Source organism: Mesoplodon mirus, assembly GCF_964341445.2.
Source record: "Mesoplodon mirus genome assembly, chromosome: 5".
Lineage (NCBI taxonomy): Eukaryota > Metazoa > Chordata > Mammalia > Artiodactyla > Ziphiidae > Mesoplodon > Mesoplodon mirus.
This window is the reverse complement of record NC_138980.1, coordinates 25,903,278-25,923,454: the sequence shown is the minus strand read 5'-3', so window position 1 is coordinate 25,923,454 and position 20,177 is coordinate 25,903,278. Positions and strand designations below refer to the sequence as shown.

The following is a 20,177-nucleotide window of genomic DNA, read 5'->3' as shown; positions in this document are numbered from 1 at the left end:
TAAAAACTTAACTGCTTTGTGAAAGAATTAAGATGGGAAGAGGCAGATAGGGATGGCATTGTTAGAACACAGATCATGATCCTGAATGGAACCTGTCAGGATGTAGATGGAGTCAAGGAATTGTCACAATTATCTGATTTCAGTGTGACCCTATTCATCCTTATAGGTTCATTTCTTTAGTCACCCCAGATCTATAACAAATATGTTTAATTTTAAGAATGGTTGCAGGATGATCTGAAAATAAACAGTCATCTCCTATATTCTATCCCTAAGTGTTTCTCTGACTTCAGTTATTTGTATCACAGTATTTCAACAAAGCTGCATGACACTTGTGATATTTGTTTTAAATTAGTTCACATTTAAAGTTAACATCAATAACTTAATAATTTGATTATATCAATAACTTAAGAGATTAGTAATAATTTGCCATAGAAAGAAGGTAATGATAAAAATAAAACCAAAAAAGTTATTAATTTCTAGCTAGATATTGTTGTCTACTGAAGGCTGTAAGCCTGACTCCTGACTCTTTTTATAAAAATGGCAGTTAGCAAGTGTTAGTTGAAGATATGCACCAAGCTGAGAATTTATCCAGAAGAACGGAAAGAAAATGCATTCAGGTCTCACAGTGTTATCATTTAGTGCTAGGTGTGTGTGCCACTTAGAATCATCTGACATACCAGTGGGACAGTGCCTCCATGCCTTGGGAACCATTACCTACGAAGATTTTAGAACCTGTAGGACCCCATGTGCTGGGGTTTTTCTATTGAATTAATAGTAATGTGAAATATTTTATTTACTAAATATAACCATCTGTAAATTCCACAACTCACTTTTCATTTCCATTAACAGATGAGTCATTCCAACAGAACTCACTGCCCTGACTGGGATAACAGAGAAAGCCTGGGACATGAAAGCTACAGTGGAAGGCACAAACAGAAGAGGAGATCCCACAGTAGTACACAAGAGAACAGACATTGTAAACCACATCACCAGCTTAAAGAATCTTATTGGTAAATTACGCTTGAACTAGTACCATTTTAACACTAATAGTTGTAATGACTTGTCATTAGCTTATATAACTTTCATCTGTCAGATTGTTTTATAAATCAGTCAACAAATACTCATTCAGAAAATATTTACTGAGTGCCTATTATATGCTAGCCACTGCTGTGAATAGAACAGAGTTCCTGCTCTCACATATCTGTGTCCATTTGGGAGCTGTAGGAGACAGTTGATGGAGTCCCAGCTGCCAGTAATATAGTTGTGGGAAATGAGACACACGAAAGTTAAGTAAGTGATTAAAGGACCAGTGAGTGCCTTTAACTTGTATGTAGTAGGGAGAGCTGTACATTGGGGCACTTATTTAGGGTTCCACAAATGAGAGCTAATGAAGGGTGGGGAAGAGTTCATCCAGATGAGAAAAATAGCATGTGGTGTGTGAGAATGTTACAGTGTGTTGGGGATTAGTTGCCTATACTGTATTCTACAGGTTATATTTGTAGATAAGGCCAGTGGATATGTTTGGGATTTTTAGAAGCTTGGCTGTTGTAAGAAGGGCCTCAATAAAAATTTCCAATGGCATGTGTCCTGTTCTGTTGTATTCTTACCCGTGTAAAATTTGGAGGTACTACGTTTATATAGAATTGAAGGAATTTTTCAAGTTCCTAAATGATTAAACAAAGCCTAGGTGAATAGAGTTTCTTTCATTCTGTCCTCCATTAATTTCCCTTTCTCATTTGTTTTTGTTGGTTCTATGTTTTCTCCTTGTTTTGTGCAGATGTTCCACTGGGACTGTTTGCCAGATTGCTTTCTAAATTAGCCAACTGGGGTTACTTTAAAAAACAGTATGCAATTTTTTTCCTTCTCCATGCCAAAACAGACTTGTTCTGTAGAACAGTGAGCTTGTTGTTAATCAGTGCAGACTAATCATTCTTCACACACTATCATATGGAGGGAAGAGGGAGAATCTATGCCAGGATTTCAATGACCTGAGCTAATTAATGTATTATACAAGAATATCTGTACCCTATATTAAGATAACTACAAAATACTCTGTAAGGCTGAACATATAGTACTAACCATTCATGGATTTATTATGCATTGTATGTGTCGAAAGGAAGTGATATGAATGATGAACAGTTATTCATATTCATAATTAACCACAGAAAGATGATACTGAGTCAGTGCAATAACCACTAGGCCAATAGTTTCTTCTTTGATATTGGCACCAGAGATGTCTGGTGGTAATTGCTCTCCGTAATCTGGAGTAATCTAATAGTCATTTTCAAGATTCAAAACTTTATAAGAGTGTTTTTTGTAAAATTATAGGAAAAAAACTGAAAAATACAGAAGCATATAAAGAAGGTACTCTTGGTAGGATGCTAGTCCCCCATTTGGATGTAAAGTTATTTCTTCTGAAAACTATCTTTGTATACAAATCTTTGCCTCTGAATATTTCCTGAAAATAGGTTCTAAGAAGGGACAGTTTCAAGTGAAAGGGTGTGAACTCTTATAAGGCTCTTGCTACATATTCACATATTTTTCCACATATTTTTCTAGAAAGTTTGTACCAAGTTACACTCCCTACGACATGCTGTCACCAGTCTTGTCTATTTTGAAATGCCAAGAATAGTGTTTTCTTTTCATTTGAATGTTTAAATTTCTGCTGAATTTGTCCTCTGTCATGTGCTTATTGAACACTTGAATATTTTTTTAATTGAAGTCTAGTTGATTGTGAACATTATTTTTGTATTCTTAGCCTATTTTTTCTATTAAAGCATATTTTTCTTATGATTTATCAGCGCTTTTATTGTAGATCAATTATCTTACCTTTTTTCCTATATATTTCAGAGTGTCTTTTCTTTCTGATTTGTAAGTAGCCTGTGAATTGCTCCCTTCCTACAAGCTTAATCAATTAATTCTACACAGGAAGACTGATGTGGCTGTGAACACTGTGAACACATTTTATATCCTTAAATGTCTTGTTGTAACATAGAGTATCAAGCCTTAAACCAGTGATTCTCAAACTTTAGTGTGAATAGAATCACTTTGGAGGTATGTTTAAAATGCATAGTACCAGATTATTCAGTGAGTCTGACCTGGGGTCCAGGGATCTTCATTTTTAACAATTCAGTATTTCGATATTGTTAATAAACAGACCACCCTTTGAGAAACACTGTTTTAAGCCCTTTAGCCTGGCATGCAAGATTTTGGATGATCTGTTCCCAGCTTATTTATTTGCCTATGTTCCCCTATGTGAAAATTGCTCTTGCTGAAATTGTCTACTTACTAGTTCCTAAGTAGCATGTAGACAAACTCATCTCTAAACCATTCTGGCTAAAAGTACTCTATAAATGTAAGATGGTAATATGCCATTTTTCTTTCCTGGCACTTCTTCTACTTCCTACTTTATCCAAATCCTGATGTCCCTGTAAGATGCAACTCTTCCCTTCTTTTTCACGAAATCTTCCCTGACCATTTTAAGCATTATGAGTTTTTTCTCCTAAGCACTCATATCCAGGCTTTTGGCATTTCCTGCATGGTTGAGTTTTGTTTGATTTTTGTGTGAGTAATCTCAAATTGAACAGTTATTTGTTGGCAGGGATTTTGCCTCATATATTTTTTATCTTCCACAGGACCTGTGTGGAAATAAAAATGAATGCCCATAGCCTCATTAGTCTTGGCTGTTTTAAAGAACTACAGTGAAATATTCACTGGACATTCAGCGACTCTTTTTAGAAATTCAGTCAGTCTGTTCATCCTGTTCACTCTGTCCATATAGCCTTTATAATTCTGTAGACTTTGTTTATCTAATCTCTAAGGCTCGGTTGTTGTAGGCTGAAGAGGTCCTCATCTTTTTAGTTTATCCTCATAGTATTACTTCACTCCATGTTTGTTATTCTATAGATTATTTATGGATTATCAGCAGCTCTAATTTCATGCACTAGTCCAGCTAAGGATTATTAGTGTTAGAGTTTTCCGATACATTTTAGACTTTTATGGGAAGGATGCCTTACAGAATTAAACAGATGCCCTTTAGAGTATGGTAATTTCTAGTTTGACGTATTGTAGATCTCTCCCTTAACGGTTCCAAGCAACGGATCAGATCCCTGACTTAGACCCAGATTTAGACCCTAATATCCTGAGTTGTTTCTCCAATGGCTAGAACTTAAGGCTGACACTGGGGAAAGGGGGCTTCTGCATCTCCCCAGCCTGGATTTGATGCCAGCCCTGTTGAGTAGCAGTTTTAGAGATGCTTCTCCTTTATTTTTGCATAAACCAGCCTCCTGAGCAAAAAGAATGACAACATATTCTGGGAAAAAGAACGAGGTTAGTGAGGGCAGTCTAGTTAACATCTGTCACTCCATTGCTTGTCAGGATTATTTTAGCTGGTGTGTCTGACTGGGCAGGTGTCCCCTCTCTCCCTCAGTGCTCCACGTGCATCCCTCTTGAAGCTTCACACTGTTGAAAAGGATACTCATCCCAGGTAGAGAGGGGGACGGGAAACTGGGCCAATTGACTCTGTCTTTTTCTTTCCATCAAATCAAGGCTGCTTAACTGGAATCCATTGACTTCCTGAGGTCCATGATCTCTGAAATTCCTTGCCAAGATTTGTTTACGCATTTGTGCGTTTCTTAGGGGAGAGGGCCCATACCTCTCAATTAGATTTTCAAAGGGATCTGTAGATTCAGCAGTCAAGCACTATGGGGCTTACCTGGTGGTGCAGTGGTTGACAGTCCGCCTGCTGATGCAGGGGACACAGGTTCGTGTCCCAGTCCGGGAGGATCCCACATGCCACGGAGCGGCTAGGCCCATGAGCCATGGATGCTGGGCCTGCGCATCTGGAGCCTGTGCTCCACAACGGGAGAGGCCACAACAGTGAGAGGCCTGCGTACCGCAAAAAAAATAAAAAAATCAAAAAGAAGGTAAGCACTATGGTACCAGATGATGCTGTTTTCCCTGAATTCTTGTTTATTTCACAAGCAGGAGTGACAGGAAATTCAAAATGCAAAGGGAAGTAGGGGGTTGGGAAATCCTAAGCAAGCAATTATAAGAACCTTTTCTCATTTGAGGGGCATATATTTTGGATATTTTTGGCACATGAAGCAGCATTCAAAAACTGTGTTGACTATTTCTCAGAAAGATACAGGAAGCTCGAAATAGAGGAGAGGAGATGGAATAGGTGGTGTGTATAATAATACTGGCACATACAATAGGATTTAGAATGTGCTCTACAACCATGGCAAATCGTTTTCCTTCTAGGGATCTCAGTGTAGTCATCTGTAAAATGAAAGGCCTGAAATATATTTAAGATTCCTTTTAGCTCTAATACACCCTTCGTGCAAGAACTCTGTGTGCCAGAGATACCTAACTTACATTAAGAAGGAAAGGAATCCTGTTTTGCCTGCCTCATGTTGTGTGTGGCTCTGCAAAAAGGAAGAGAGCTTAGTTACAGATGCATATATCATAAGATTGATGAATTTCAGAAGAGCAGTTTTGTGAATTTTTGGTCTTAACTTTCACCAGAAGGTAAAGGGACACTTAATCAAGTAAACACTGAATATGTTGAATGATTTGACCCAAGGTTTGTTCCTTCATAGCAGTATATATTAATAGAGATATATGTACCCATTTGCTTGTTGGTTAAAGTAAAATTATTTAAGTTTTGTGAGTTAAGTATAAGTTCTAATTCATCAATTTGTATTTTTTTCTTTTATTGAGTTAGCTGTTGAAACCAGGAATTCTTGAGAGAATGTTTTATTTTAACCACGTTAAAATGTGGTTAAACGTTAAAGCGTTCTAGAATGAAGAGAGTAATTTTAAATCCTTTAATGTGTTTGCAGTCATTATTTAGAAGCAAGGTTCTTGAATGAGAGATATTATCAGGACCGGAGATACATGGCTGAATACAGAAATGACTACTGCAAAAGATATGTTCTTAACATTGCTGAATACAGAAATGACTACTGCAAAAGATATGTTCTTAACATTGCTGAATACAGAAATGACTACTGCAAAAGATACGTTCCTAACATTGATGAATACAGAAATGACTACTGCAAAAGATACGTTCCTAACATTGATGAATACAGAAATGACTACTGCAAAAGATACGTTCCTAACATTGATGAATACAGAAATGACTACTGCAAAAGATACGTTCCTAACATTGATGAATACAGAAATGACTACTGCAAAAGATACGTTCCTAACATTGATGAATACAGAAATGACTACTGCAAAAGATACGTTCCTAACATTGATGAATACAGAAATGACTACTGCAAAAGATACGTTCCTAACATTGATGAATACAGAAATGACTACTGCAAAATATACGTTCCTAACATTGATGAATACAGAAATGACTACTGCAAAATATACGTTCCTAACATTGATGAATACAGAAATGACTACTGCAAAATATATGTTCCTAACATTGATGAATACAGAAATGATTACTGCAAAAGATGTGTTCCTAGACGTTATCACAGAGACGTTGAAAGCAGTTATCGAATCCACTGCAGTAAATCTTCAGTCCGAAGCTGGAGAAGCAGTCCTAAAAGGAAGCGTAATAGACAATGTTCAAGTAATCAGTCACGTTCGGTATGATTGATTTTGTTTTTATTTTGGGTGGATACTTATTTGTGTGTAAAAGCTCTTACTGAGCCAATAAGTTTGAAAAAGTTTATAATACTATATGAATATAATTGTGTTTATATTACTTGAATCCTTAAAGGAAACTTCCAAATTCTTACAACTAATCTGCATTTATTAGTTAGTCCTCATTTGCCCACATTTACTCATTTTCTGCAGACCAGATCATGAGGTTCTTGATTTTAATGTTAAAAATATTTTTATCTTTTATAACATAATCATACGAAAAGATGAAGCACCCATCTTTTCTTTCACCTTAAACATTTTTTACTTTAAAAGAAACCCCTTTCCCAGTACTTGGAGACAAATGTAGAAAGTTGCACTGGTGGATACTTACCCTGTGTATAGCACAATCTGCAATTAGTTCCATTGGAGTTCTGAAAGTGGGTGCTGAAGGGGAAATTATTGTCCAGAAAGCCTGCCTTTTTTTTTACACTCATGAATCTTCACTTGTTTGCAGTAAACTATGAGTTATTATTTTCCTCCCCAAGTTTTCTTCAGTAGAACTATCATTGATTAGATCAAACATTGACATTAGCCTTTATTTTCCCCTTTTATTTTAATAAGTATGTTTAAAAATATTGCTAAGTATCAATTTGAGCTAATCTTGACGTTTTAAAACATTTTCCTGACAAACTAGACATCTCAACTCACAGCATAGGCTATTTTATAACGAGATTAATAGATCATGACATTGCATTCTTTAAATTTCAGACTTCAATTAAGTCAGTATTTTAGAGACAATTGTGTTGTTTTTTCTATTGCCACTTTAAGTAACTTATCTGAAAATCTTGCCATGTTTTTCTTCTGTAACATAAACTGTGTCCTGTGAATCTCTGGGGAGTGAATTTGAACTTGCTCCTGCCAACTCTTCGTGGCCTGGTTCTTATCGGAATGCCTGAATATCTCCCCGCTGAATGAATTGCGTATTCTGCCCTGAATTCACTCTGCTATATTGATTGGCTGGACGATCTTGGTGCTGCCCACTTGCCGTTCCAGAAGAGCCACCAAAGGAAAAGATCCAGGAGTATAGAAGATGATGAAGAGGGTCACCTTATCTGTCAAAGTGGAGCCGTTCTAAAAGCAAGATGTATAGAATATTTTTCAACACTTTTTAAACTTTGCAGACAGAATAATCTTTTTAAGAATAGTTTGTCAGCGGGGGGCTAAAGAACTCTTCATTGCTTTTTTGTTTTGTTTTTTGTGGGTTTGTTTGTTGTTCTTTTGTATTTCTTCTTTTCTATAGAGTTTAAATATTTCTACTCTAAAGTTCCAAAATAATCAGTGGAATTTGAGATTAGAGCAAGAAAGATAGCTATCTACATTATTTTTGTAGCATCTGAAAATCAAATAATTTGAGGGCTGGAACGTTAATTATGCTTTAATAGAGAGCATTTGAAAAAATTCCACACTTAAGCATTCATTATTTGAATAACTGATAATTTGTACTCAGGTACTTACACTTCTTTCTCCCCCCTCACTTTAGATGAAATCGTGAACACTTTGGGAGAAGGGACCTTTGGCAGAGTTGTAGAGTGCATTGATCATGGCATGTAAGTTTGTTGTTTTTCTTTTTTGAACATTCTGATATTTTTGGTGGAGAAGGATCCATAATTTAGATGAAATGGAATTTAAGTGGTAGCTATGTGTTTTCCTGGGAGGTATAAGTATTCAGAAGTTCTTGAACTGTGTACGATTTATTTACCATAAGTATGGATTTTGACCAAGAATGCTGAAAATGTTTATCAGATGGAGTTCATGGAAATTAATGTCAGTGTTCAAGTGAAGACTTTCCCAGAACTTAGGTCCTTAGCTTTCTATAAGAGATTTGGAGTGCTTTACCCTACTTTTGAATTGCAGAGACAATAAATTAGCATGTCTAATCTTCTTGGTTCAAAAACTTTTATTTCCAAAGGATAATATTTGCACGTTAGGGTTAGCTTCTCAAACTATAAATAAATTATATTACTTGAAGCCTACAGAATAAAGTCCAGATTCTTTAATGAGTTATACTAAACTTTTTGTTCTTTGACCCTCTCTGCTTCATTTTCATGTTTTCCTCTAGGATCTCTCTTCTGCGGTTGCAAATTTTTTTGTAAGTGAACGTCTTACAACAGTTTAGTGGAAACTGCACATTTCTAAATTGACATCTATACTTTTCATCATAAAATAGTTGAGGATGTAATTTCCAGCTTATTGTAAATGGTGATTTTTTAAAAAAAAACATATCTCTCTTTCTAAATATGTTTGGGGGAATCTAAATACAACAGCTTGATACCTCCTGTCATCCATGAACAAACTTTTCTTGAATACTTAGAAATGCTTTATCTTGAACTTAACTTTTACTTCACTTTTCATAAAGAATATTATCCTAAGTGTCTTTTATTATCACCCTTTCCTCTCTATGACAAAAATGTGAACATAAAGTAAAATTTTAAGATATTTTGAAATACTTTGACTTAGGAAAGTTGCTAAGAATTCCCATCTATTCTTCACCCAGATTCCACAAATGTTAACATTTTACAGTGTTTAATCATTCTCTATATTTACATGTTATATGTATTTTCAAGTTTTGCCAGCTTATCTACAACCTGATTCACATTTCACTAGTTGTCCCATTGAGGTCTTTTAAAAATTTCTTGAGGTTCCAAGACTTGAGTATTTGAGATATTCCAATGAAGAGTATTCAATTGATCAAGTACAAATCTGTTACAAATTTTGATACTTATTAGACCTAAAACATACAATGTAATTGTAAATATATCTTTTATCGAGATGGTTGGGGCCTTTAAAAAAATGAGTTCATGTGTCCATAGATAAATCTTACTGTTTTAACATTAAGTTTCCATTTTTCTTTTTTTTTAATTGACAAGTAATATGAAAGCTTATAAGTTTAAGGTGTATAACGTTGGTTTGAACATTTATATACTGCAATATGATTACTATAGTAGCATTAGCTAACACCATTATCCATTTTTCATTTTTATAGCTATTAGCACTGTTCATTTTTATAGCTTATTAGCAGTTAGAAAACTTGTCCATATGATGAAATAGATGAGACTAGAAGAAGTTTTGTCACAGCAGTTTTATAGTAATTCTTTTAAGTCTTGAGATATATGCTATACATCATAGGGAGATAAATCATTAAAAATTTAGTTTGATGATTATATATCAGCCCACAACTTCATTGGGACCTTGTCAAAAGAAATGAGTTCGGAATAGGTTTGCTATTCAGCCACTAGAAAAATTTTTGCCTCAAAGAATTTTTTTTTCTTTTTTATAAACAGCCTGGGGCACAAACCTTGCCATATTAATTTCACGTGCATGGGGTTCTCTTTTGTAATGTGGGAAGGCCATAGTGAAAAATGCAGGGTTGACTGCTGGCTTGTATTCAAGAAGATCAGGTTTAGAAAAGAGGACAGAAGGAAGCTGAAGATTTGGAAATCCTTTTCCTCAAAATCATTTACGGCTTTTTTTTTTTTTTTTGGCCGCACCACATGGCTTGCGGGATCTCAGCTCCTCGACCAGGGATTGAACCTGGGCCCACGGCAGTGAAAGCTCATGTCTTAAGCCACTGGACCACCAGGGAATTCCCTCTGTACTTTTTAGGAAGTACTACAGATGCCCCGGTCTAAAACACGCTGCCCTACATTGTTGCTATTTATACCTCTTCGCATCCGTGAATGCACTAAACATTTTTTTGGCTTGATGACTTATTGCTGGTGTCTCCTTTGCCAGAATTATCTAACAAACTGATAGTTGTCTTTCTTCTCTGAAGAAGTCTGAGCTCCCCTAACTCTGATGGTTAGGTTCTTTCTTCTCTCTATACCTTATACCAGGCACTTCTAACCTAATGATAAGTTGTTCAAGTGTCTGTCTTTTCCATTAGACTGTGAGGTACATGGGACAAGCTCTTTTTAACAGTGATTCCAATGCAACATCTGGCACATTCGGTCTAGCCTGGCGAATGAGTGAATGTTTTCAGCAGTAGTATCTTCAAGGTTTATATTTTTATCCTTTTTAAAAAAAAAAAAACTACTTATAAAATCTAGGTCAATTTAAACTTTTGGAAACAAACATTAACGTTCTTAAGTATTAAGAGAAATCATCACTCTGTATAATGTATATTTTGTCAAAATGTTTTGAAAAAATGTTTATAGATCTGCTATAATATACCCTGAAAGATTATTTTAGGAAAATAGCATAGAGTGATTGGTACTTAACAAGATGATGCTTTAGAGCAGGGGTCCCCAACCCCTGGGCCGTGGACTGGTAGAAACTGGGCCTAACAGCAGGAGGTGAGCAGTGGGCGAGCGAGTGAAACTTCATCTGCTGCTCACCATAGCTTGCATTACCACCTGAACCATCACACCCTCCCCTCAACCATGGAAAACTTGTCTTCCATGAAACCGGTCCCTGGTGCCAAAAAGGTTGGTGACAGCTGCTTTAGAGGATACATGTCTTCAACGCCCTTCTGTACATTTACCATTTTCATTTTGTTTTTAAGGGGTGGCATACATGTAGCAGTGAAAATCACAAAAAATGTGGGACAATATCGTGAAGCAGCTCATTCAGAAATCAAAGTATTGGAGCATTTAAATAGTACTGATCCCAATAATGTCTTGTAAGTAAGAAACTTGGAACTGTGATCCATTATGTTCCATGAAATAATCAGAATTCTGTGAACTGAATTATTTGTATTCTGATCTGTTTCAGCCGATGTGTCCAGATGCTAGAATGGTTTGATCATCATGGTCATATTTGTATTGTGTTCGAACTCCTGGGACTTAGTACCTATGATTTCATGAAAGAAAATAGCTTTCTGCCATTTCAAATTGACCATATCAGGCAAATGGCATATCAGATCTGTCAGTCAGTAAATTGTAAGTATACTTGTTAAATTTTTAAATACCAGTCAATTAAAGGTTTTATTGGACAAGCAACATATCAAACCATTGTCAGTAAAAATGCACGTTGCAAGTAAAGATGAAACCACTTTTGATCCCTACCTCTACTACTAATTCTCCTTTCCCCCGGTACAGATTAAATTTGTAAGTGAAACTAATAATGTCTTTTTGTTCTTTTGTAGTTTTGCATCATAATAAATTAACCCATACAGATCTGAAGCCTGAAAATATTTTATTTGTGGAGTCTGACTATGTAGTCAAGTATAATTCAAAAATGGTAAGTTACACTTGTTTTAATTTTGGTAGTTGTCTTTAAAATTAATTTAGCTTGGTGATCCTTGGATGAGGAATTTTACCTTTGAGGCTTATTATATCCTGACGTTTAACCCCAAAAGGGTAATCCTTTGCCTTTCTCATGGGGTTATTTTGAAAATCAAAAAGAGAATTCATGTGCAAGCCTTTTGGATAGTGCTATAAAATATTTCATATCTTTATTGATCTTTGTGTTTACTTAACTGTATCTCTAGAAACGTGATGAACGCACACTGAAAAACACAGATGTCAAAATTGTTGACTTAGGAAGTGCAACATACGATGATGAACATCATAGCACTGTGGTATCTACACGGCATTACAGAGCTCCAGAGGTCATTTTGGGTTAGTAGATACCAGACTTCCTGATATTTTAATTGAAAAAGAGATTTTTTGTTCTCTACAGCTTTTATTGGGGGGCAGGTAGCTGGGGGATAGCTGTAATTTTCTTAGCAGTGTACAGAAAATGTTTTCTGTTTTCATAAAAGCTGTCTGGACATTGCTATAAATAATTTTCCTGAGTGGGAAAAATGTGATATCATCTGTAAAGATATTCCAGGTGGTGGTTCTTTTTGAACAAGTCAGTCTTACAAGATCATAAGAGAACAAGCTGTATTGGCTAAGTCCATGACAGCAGTGTGATTTTGAAGCGATGTGGGCACCTCTTTTCGTCTCATCACAAAGCATGGTGCTGGTGAAAATGCTAAAGATTTGGCTGGCAGACGTCTAGATGTAGGGTGGATGGAGGTTAAGAGGAGAAGAAAGAGCGGCTAGTCTAAGAGGAGAGCTTCTTTGATCATCTTTGACATGGGAAAGCATGGAAAGGAAAATTAGTTAAGGTGCAGGGTTTTTCAATATTAATAAAAGGGAACTCAGTGAGGGAGAGCACATCTTAGGCCTCAAAATTTAAAAGTTCGAGACCGAGTCATGTTGATAGAGCAAGGAAGTCAGGGATGGATTTGGGGGCTTGGAGACAGTGGGAAAAATTCAGATCAGGTGATATTGGGAGATAGTTAAATGGTATAAGCATATTACTTTGCCAAAAGTAAGTTTCAACCGAGGTTGGCTAGTAAAACATCTTTGTGGAATCAGTCTTTTCCACTTTTTACCTTTTGTCGAAGAGGACTGGGTAGTTGAGAATATGAGTGTGAAAGCAAACTAATGATGTTTACCTAGAGTAAAGAATTAGTAAAAGGGACAGGAAATTAAGAATAGTTTGTAGTGCTGGCTAGTAGAACTTTCCATGATGATAGAAATGTTGTATATCTGCACTATCCAACATGGTAGCCATTAGTAGCCACACGTAGACTACTGTGTACTTTCAGTATAGCCAGTGTGACTGAGGAACTGAATTTTAAATTAATTAAACTTTTAGATTTAAATAACCACATGTGGCTAGTGGCTACCACATAGGATAGCACAGGTTTGGAGCTCATCTTTGAGATTGATGTTACTAGGATTTCTGCTTAGTATGGTCTGAAAGAAGCTGCTATGTTGCAGTAGTTTAGAAAGTGTATTCATGGTTGAGGACTGAAGCCTGCAATGAAGGTAAAAGAAAAGAGTGTGGGAGGAGATTGTGGACAGATAGGTATTTTCAGAGCTTAAAAAGAGATAACTTGCTGTGTTTTATCAATTTTAAGAAGAAGATTTTTCTCCACATTTTAACATGTGAGGAAACATAAGACAAAACAGCATTTTTTCTTGGTTATTGGTTCATAAAACAGTGGTGTATCTTACAGTTAGTTAATGGCCTCCTCCTAGATTGCATAAGATACAGTGATTCTTAGTAATAATACAGTCCCATGTGTGGCCAGGCTGGGGATAGTTGATATAAATCTGAAATTGGGTTTATTGGTGTTTAGGAAAAGAAATGAACAGATGGGAAGATTAGAAGGGTTCTTTGTGTGTTTGTGAAGTGTTACTCCTGAGGATTAAGGCAGAATTAGGTTGAAGAGGAAGATGTTGTCAGGTGCCACCACTGAGGAGGGCAGTTGGTCTCATGTCTTGGGTGTTGGTAGTAAACAGAAGTTGGTCAAAGTGAATGATGTGAAATTCCAAAGAGTATGAGAGCTGAGCCATAAGAGAATGAGGTAGTTTACAGTCACTTGGGAGAAAGCTGGACTGGGAGACAGGAGTGGCTGGAAAAGAAAACTTTCATCTTAGATCCAAGCTCTATCATTTGCAGATTTTGTATGTGTTACTGTAAGTAGAAACCATGCTCCATTATCCTTTTGTTCAAGTGATAAGTACCATGAGGGTTAACAAAAATGGCTAAATCATAGTCAAGTTCCTTGAATATATTGTTTCTTCCTTTGTCTTTAAATTCAGTAATGTTGCTGAAAGTAATTGAAATGTCTTTTAAAGTAGGTTTTATTTGTACATTATTTTTTTATTAAAAACTTAATATTTAAAAGGTTAAAACATCTGTATGGTTTAGGTTTACTCTTTTCCTTTCTAAATAGATAGAGACTTAAGGCTAGGTGTTTTTTTCTTTTCTGAATAATGTTACTATTGAGAATTCTGAAGGAGAAAGTATATATGATCATGTATAGACAACCTGAAAGTACATATATAGATACCTCTCTATGTGAACTTTAAATATCTGTATAATTCTGCTTATGGGTGACACTGCTTATAATATCCATTATAATTCTTACATAATTTATGTGACACTACTATTTCTTTTAATAGAAGAAATAAACTCAGATATCAAGCTGATGGTAATTGATAAGGGGTTAGTAACTACACTCTGAGGATAATTATTGACCTATGTTTGCACTAATAAAATGTAAAATTTCATAGAACAACGGTTAAGTGGGTATAACAGTGCTCCTCATTGCACAAGCAATTCAGAGACTATGGACTATTTGCTCACCCCTCTTACTTTCCATAAAATGCCTCCTCCCCCAGGTTAAAATACTGTAAGTTGATACAAGGATATGGAGGACTCTGAAAGCATACTGAATCATGTTTGGTATAAAACTAAAAATGTAAACCCTGAATTTACTATCATATTCTCCTAAATGGGCTATATAAAGAGAGCACCCACATAGGAAAAGATATTGTGTATTGGCAGTTAAAAATTGTTGCCTAATAAAATGTTTGGTTTTGTTTTTAAATAGCTTTAGGTTGGTCTCAGCCATGTGATGTTTGGAGCATAGGTTGCATTCTTATTGAATATTACCTTGGTTTCACAGTCTTTCAGGTATGTATTTAGTAAATGTTACTTACTGATTCATAATGAGCTTTAATGTTAAAGGCATGTTAAAGTTTTGGTTTCCATATTGGAAAGTTGCCATAGTGTCATTATTCTTAAGATGTAAACTTCCATGTGCAAAATAGTCATCCTTCTCTAAAACCACAGTTGAACGAACTACTCTCAGTGAATGGTCATAATTCATTCTGCATGTGGAGCTTTTAAACACATGGTTCATATTGACTTCATATGATCCATTTTATTGTGATGCTCCTTCATAAATTTACATTAGTGTTACTATGGTCAGTTTTAATTCAGCTCTGGTTATGTTGCACTTTTATTAAAAGAATTCAGAAACAGTAAGTTGTATTAAGCATGTATGACACCCTAGGCACATTTCTAAGCACTGTGTGTATAAAAATGAAAAGACAGCATCTCTCTCCTCAAGGAAGACATACACAGGATAGACATGGGAAAACGTACAGTACAATATGATACTTGCTATGATGGAACAATGTAGAAGGGAACCCAGAAAAGGTGAACGGTTAAGTTTCCTTCGAGAAGGCATCACTGAGGAATAGGGAGTTTAATCCAAGCTATAAGGAAGAGTAAGAGTTTGTCAGAAAACTAGAGTGTGTGATGGCCATATCAGGAAGAAATGGTATTCATAAATGCAAGAGGCATAAAGGAAGCTACTCTAGTTGAGGAAGGATGAATAGTGCTGCCGGAGTGTCTTGGATAAATAGGAAAATGGTGTCAGTAGGCAAGTACTGATTCATAGTGGACTTGTTTGCCATAGAAAGGTATTTGTTTTATCCTAGGAGTCAGTGGTTTCCAAATGTAGACCGGTCTAAAATGAAAATGATTTTGTAGGGTTGCCGTTCTGGCTTTCATTTAGAAATTATCTCTCCTGTTTTTTTTGGTATTAAAATGTTCTTTCTATGCAATGATAATAGTTATTGGCTTACTTGGCAGAACAAAAAGGAGAAAATGTTATTTAGGTCTCTACTTGTTTTCCTCATAATTTTGCTTATGTCGGAAAACTAAAAGTCTTGAAAGCTTCAAGTGGTGTAAGCATTGGAGAACTTTAAGAGGGTTGTGATTTGATCAAGGTGTGTTGTTGGATGGGGTGAGGGTGGTTAGGAAGTTCCTGGCTAATACTGTCAAGGTTGCTTTGAGGTTATGGCAATGCAGGATGAGGAGGGAGGAAGCTGTGATGAATTATAAGTCACTTAGGTGGCTGTTGCAGAATATATGTGTTCGCCGCTCTGGGGCACCTCACCAAACTTCTGTCTACTCCGTAGAGATCTGTTAAAAGTACTCTGAGTTTGTAGACAAGTTTGATATCTAGAACATAGCTGTCGGACATTTCTAGGGGGTGGTGTCTGGTTTTGTGGTAGTAAGCTATAGGGTCAAGGAAAAAGTTGAGCACAGTGCATGCTTTCTTCATTCTGACACATATAAAATCCTTCAGATGGTCTTATGATTGTAAATCATTCTGAGACCTTAAGCGTCGATTATTAACTTTGGTTTGAGATGTGGTTTATATTTTAATTCCACCCTCCAAAATAGTCTTCAACTAAGGAACTTTTTGAAGATAATGGAGCTTGTATTATTTATTCCTGTCATGACTTAAGAACATTTTGAAAGCAGTGTGCTAGGCACAGTAGTTAATGGATTTAAAAAGCATTGCACATAGACTCTGCTCTTCAGAGCAAGGATTGGCAAACTATATCCTATCTGATGCCTGCTTTAAAAAATGAAAAAGAATATGTGGTGGAGACCATCTGTGACCATCCAAGCCTAAAATATTTACTATCTGGTCCTTTATAGAAGAAGCTTTCCAGCCTCTGCTTAGGAGTGTACCATTTAGTTTAACAATTTATTCGACTTTAGCCAAAGCTCTGTTACTGTGTAATTTAAGAATATGAGTTTTGACTTGGGTTCACAGCTCAGGTTTCCTCATTGATGAGCTATATGAGCTTGAGCTAGTATCTTAACCTCTTTGAAAGTTATGTTCCCACATTCCTAGCTCAAGGTTGTTGTAAGAATTATTGGGACTCTATTTTTATTGTCTAGGATTAGTGTTACAAAGTTGCTATCCATTGGGTAATGGAGGTTAGTTAAGCAACCGATAAAATGAGTAGCCAGGTTATTGGTAATCTTCCCAGTCATCCCTCAGTTAAACAGTGCAAGTAATACAAATAAGGAAAACTGTTCTGTTTTACATTAAACAAATTATTCGAACATTGTAAATCAACTGTACTTCAGTAAAATATACTTAAAAAGTTGTTCCTCAATCAGCTCTACAAACCTTACCAATTCATTTCAGAAATCAGACAATCAGTGTAGCTCATTCAGTTTTATTCCATCTTTGAAGTAGAGTGTAATATAAATTGTATAGCTGTCTAATCTAGTCCTTTTATGGAAACACTATTTTCTTTTTTTTTTCTTAACATTTATTTATTTACTTTTTTTGGGGGGTTGCATTGGGTCTTCATTCCAGCACGTGGGCTTCTCTCTTGCTGCGGTACGTGGGTTTTCTCTCTCCACTTGTAGTGTGCGGGTTCCAGAGTGTGTGGGCTCTGTAGTTTGTGGCTCGCGGGCTCTCTTGTTGTGGTGGGCAGGCTTAGTTGCCCCGCAGCGTGTGGGATCTTAGTTCCCCGACCAGGGAGCGAACCCACGTCCCCCGCATTGGAAGGTGTATTCTCTACCACTGGACCACCAGGGAAGTCCCGGACACACTGTTTTCTTGTGTTATCCTTTTATGTGCGTGTAGGGAAATGGAAAGTGCTAAGTTTCTTTTTCCTATATTTTTTAGACTAATGATAATAAAGAACACCTGGCAATGATGGAACGTATATTAGGACCCATACCAACACACATGATTCAGAAAACAAGGTATGCTTTTTAAGATTAAAGTCCTTATTGGGTACATGCAGTGGCCTATATTCAAACTATAGAAAACCCATCTTTGTTGTTATTGCTTATTCCAAAGACTGTAGATTTTGAATTCTTTTTCATGAAGTCAAGTTTTTGAAAAGTAATGCAATATTTACTTTGTGATCCAGTAAATAAAGTGGTGTTTTTATACTCAGGTTAACCTTTGCATAAATGTTTTCCTAGGTTGATTTAAAAATAATACATAGAGTAGTAAAAAGAGCTTGATTTTGGAGTCCTATCTAAATTTGAATTCCAGACTGTTGCAAACCACATGTACGTCTTTGGACAAGAATACTATAAGTGGTTTCAAAACATAGCTTCACCGCAGAAGTCATCCAGGGAATTGTTAACGATTTCTAGCCCCATTCCAGATCTAGTGAAATCAGAATTTACAGGAATGGATCTAGGAACCTCTGTTTTTGAAGCTGGCATTGTTTCACATATGGTACAACTTAGGTGGGATACTAAAACTTCAGAGGGTACAAGATTAGGAAAAATACCATATAAGGTATCCGATATAATTATTGCTGAGATTTTTAGAAATTGTATGTTTATGTATATATAGAGAGATGTCTATGGTTCCATCTTTTCCCCCAATCCCCTGTTTGGGGCAGGGTAAGAATGTGGGTTTGGGGTTTCTTTTTTTCTTAAAATTTAATCCAGACTTCTCTTTCCTATAGGAAACAGATGTATTTTCATCATAATCAGCTAGATTGGGAGGAACGTAGTTCTGCTGGTAGATATGTTACGGGACACTGCAAACCATTAAAGGTAAAACAAAAAAAAAACAAAAAAAAACCCTGTTTTAACTACTTTTTATTGTCTTTCTTAAACAAAGTCATTTTCCCCTCAGGAATTTATGCTCTGTCATGATGAAGAACATGAGAAACTGTTTGACCTGATTCAAAGAATGTTAGAATATGATCCAGTGAAAAGAATTACCTTGGATGAAGCATTGCAGCATCCTTTCTTTGACTTATTAAAAAAGAAATAAAATGGAAATCAGTGGTCTTACTATACTTCTCTAGAAGAGATTATTTAAGACTGTGTCAGTCAACTCTAAACATTCTAATATTTTTATAAACCTTAAATTATTTTGTACAGTTAAGTGTAAATGCTGTATGTTTTGTATCAATCGCATAATTATCTTGTTAAGCAAATATGGTCTTGATAATGAATGAAATATAAAAGCTAAAATTAATTTTCCTTTTTTGAGATTAATTACCATTTTTAAAGACCTTTGGAATATCCTTTGTGTCCAGTGATTGATCTTGCCTTTTTGTACATGGAGGTTGACTCTTGGAAGTGATTTTTGTGTTTGGTTTTTTGTTTTTTTTGAGTAAAAGGAAATCTTGACTATTTCATTCTTAAATGAGTATTCTTTATTTACCTCAAACTTTCCTTAACTTTAAAAGATTTTTCTGTAATTGTTGAACAGGTAATAAGTATTATTAACTTTAGGTAGGTAGGTATTAGAAACCAAAACCCATAGGAACTGTTTGCTGTTGGAATTTCATTAAATTGTAAGTATTGTGTGCTGTTTCATTGGTTGATGTCAGTGGTGGTAAGTAGCATTCATGGAAAGACATCCAACTTGTGCATCGTAATAGATTAATAAAACCACATACACACATCGTTTAAGATTAAAGTCTAACTGGAAAGTTAGCTTGGAAAGTCCTGTTTTCCAGTGGTTATTTATGTAGTTAGTCACAAACGTAGAAATAGGAATTCTGATGACTGAGATTTTTGTTTTTAATGCCAAATCTTCAGGAGTCTAGAAATTGTCCAATATCTGTCTCCTTACCATATGAAGTATAAATACTTAAACCTCAGCCTATGAGACTTTATGGTTATTATTAAACAATTTGTATTTATGTTACTGTTTGCTGGAAAACAAAAAAAAAGATGATTTGATCGGAGAACACTTGGGAAGAAAACTGCAGAAGTTTCCAGACCCTGATTGGTTAACATAATGAACTTTTTGTTTGTCTGTAGGTATTCTTTTCTGCTTACCTGTTTACACATGAAAAACTAAGTGGTAGGGGCTTCCCTAGTGGCACAGTGGTTGAGAGTCCGCCTGCCGATGCAGGGGACACGGGTTCGTGCGCCGGTCCAGGAAGATCCCACATGCCGCGGAGCGCCTAGGCCTGTGAGCCATGACC

General features: G+C 35.9%; 1 protein-coding gene across 1 annotated transcript; it reads left to right on the top strand.

Annotated features, from left to right (window-relative positions):
• Positions 1-849: 849 nt before the first annotated feature.
• Positions 850-19,269, top strand: LOC309804621 (dual specificity protein kinase CLK4-like; the record flags this gene model as incomplete). Its single annotated transcript, XM_082622035.1, has 13 exons — positions 850-1,010; positions 5,844-5,930; positions 6,471-6,606; positions 7,657-7,747; positions 8,144-8,210; positions 11,165-11,281; positions 11,374-11,540; positions 11,747-11,841; positions 12,092-12,221; positions 14,999-15,081; positions 17,894-17,973; positions 18,696-18,786; positions 18,869-19,269. The coding sequence occupies 13 exons, from the start codon at positions 850-852 to the stop codon at positions 19,007-19,009; spliced, it is 1,446 nt and encodes a 481-aa protein (XP_082478161.1). The 3' UTR covers positions 19,010-19,269.
• Positions 19,270-20,177: the final 908 nt, after the last annotated feature.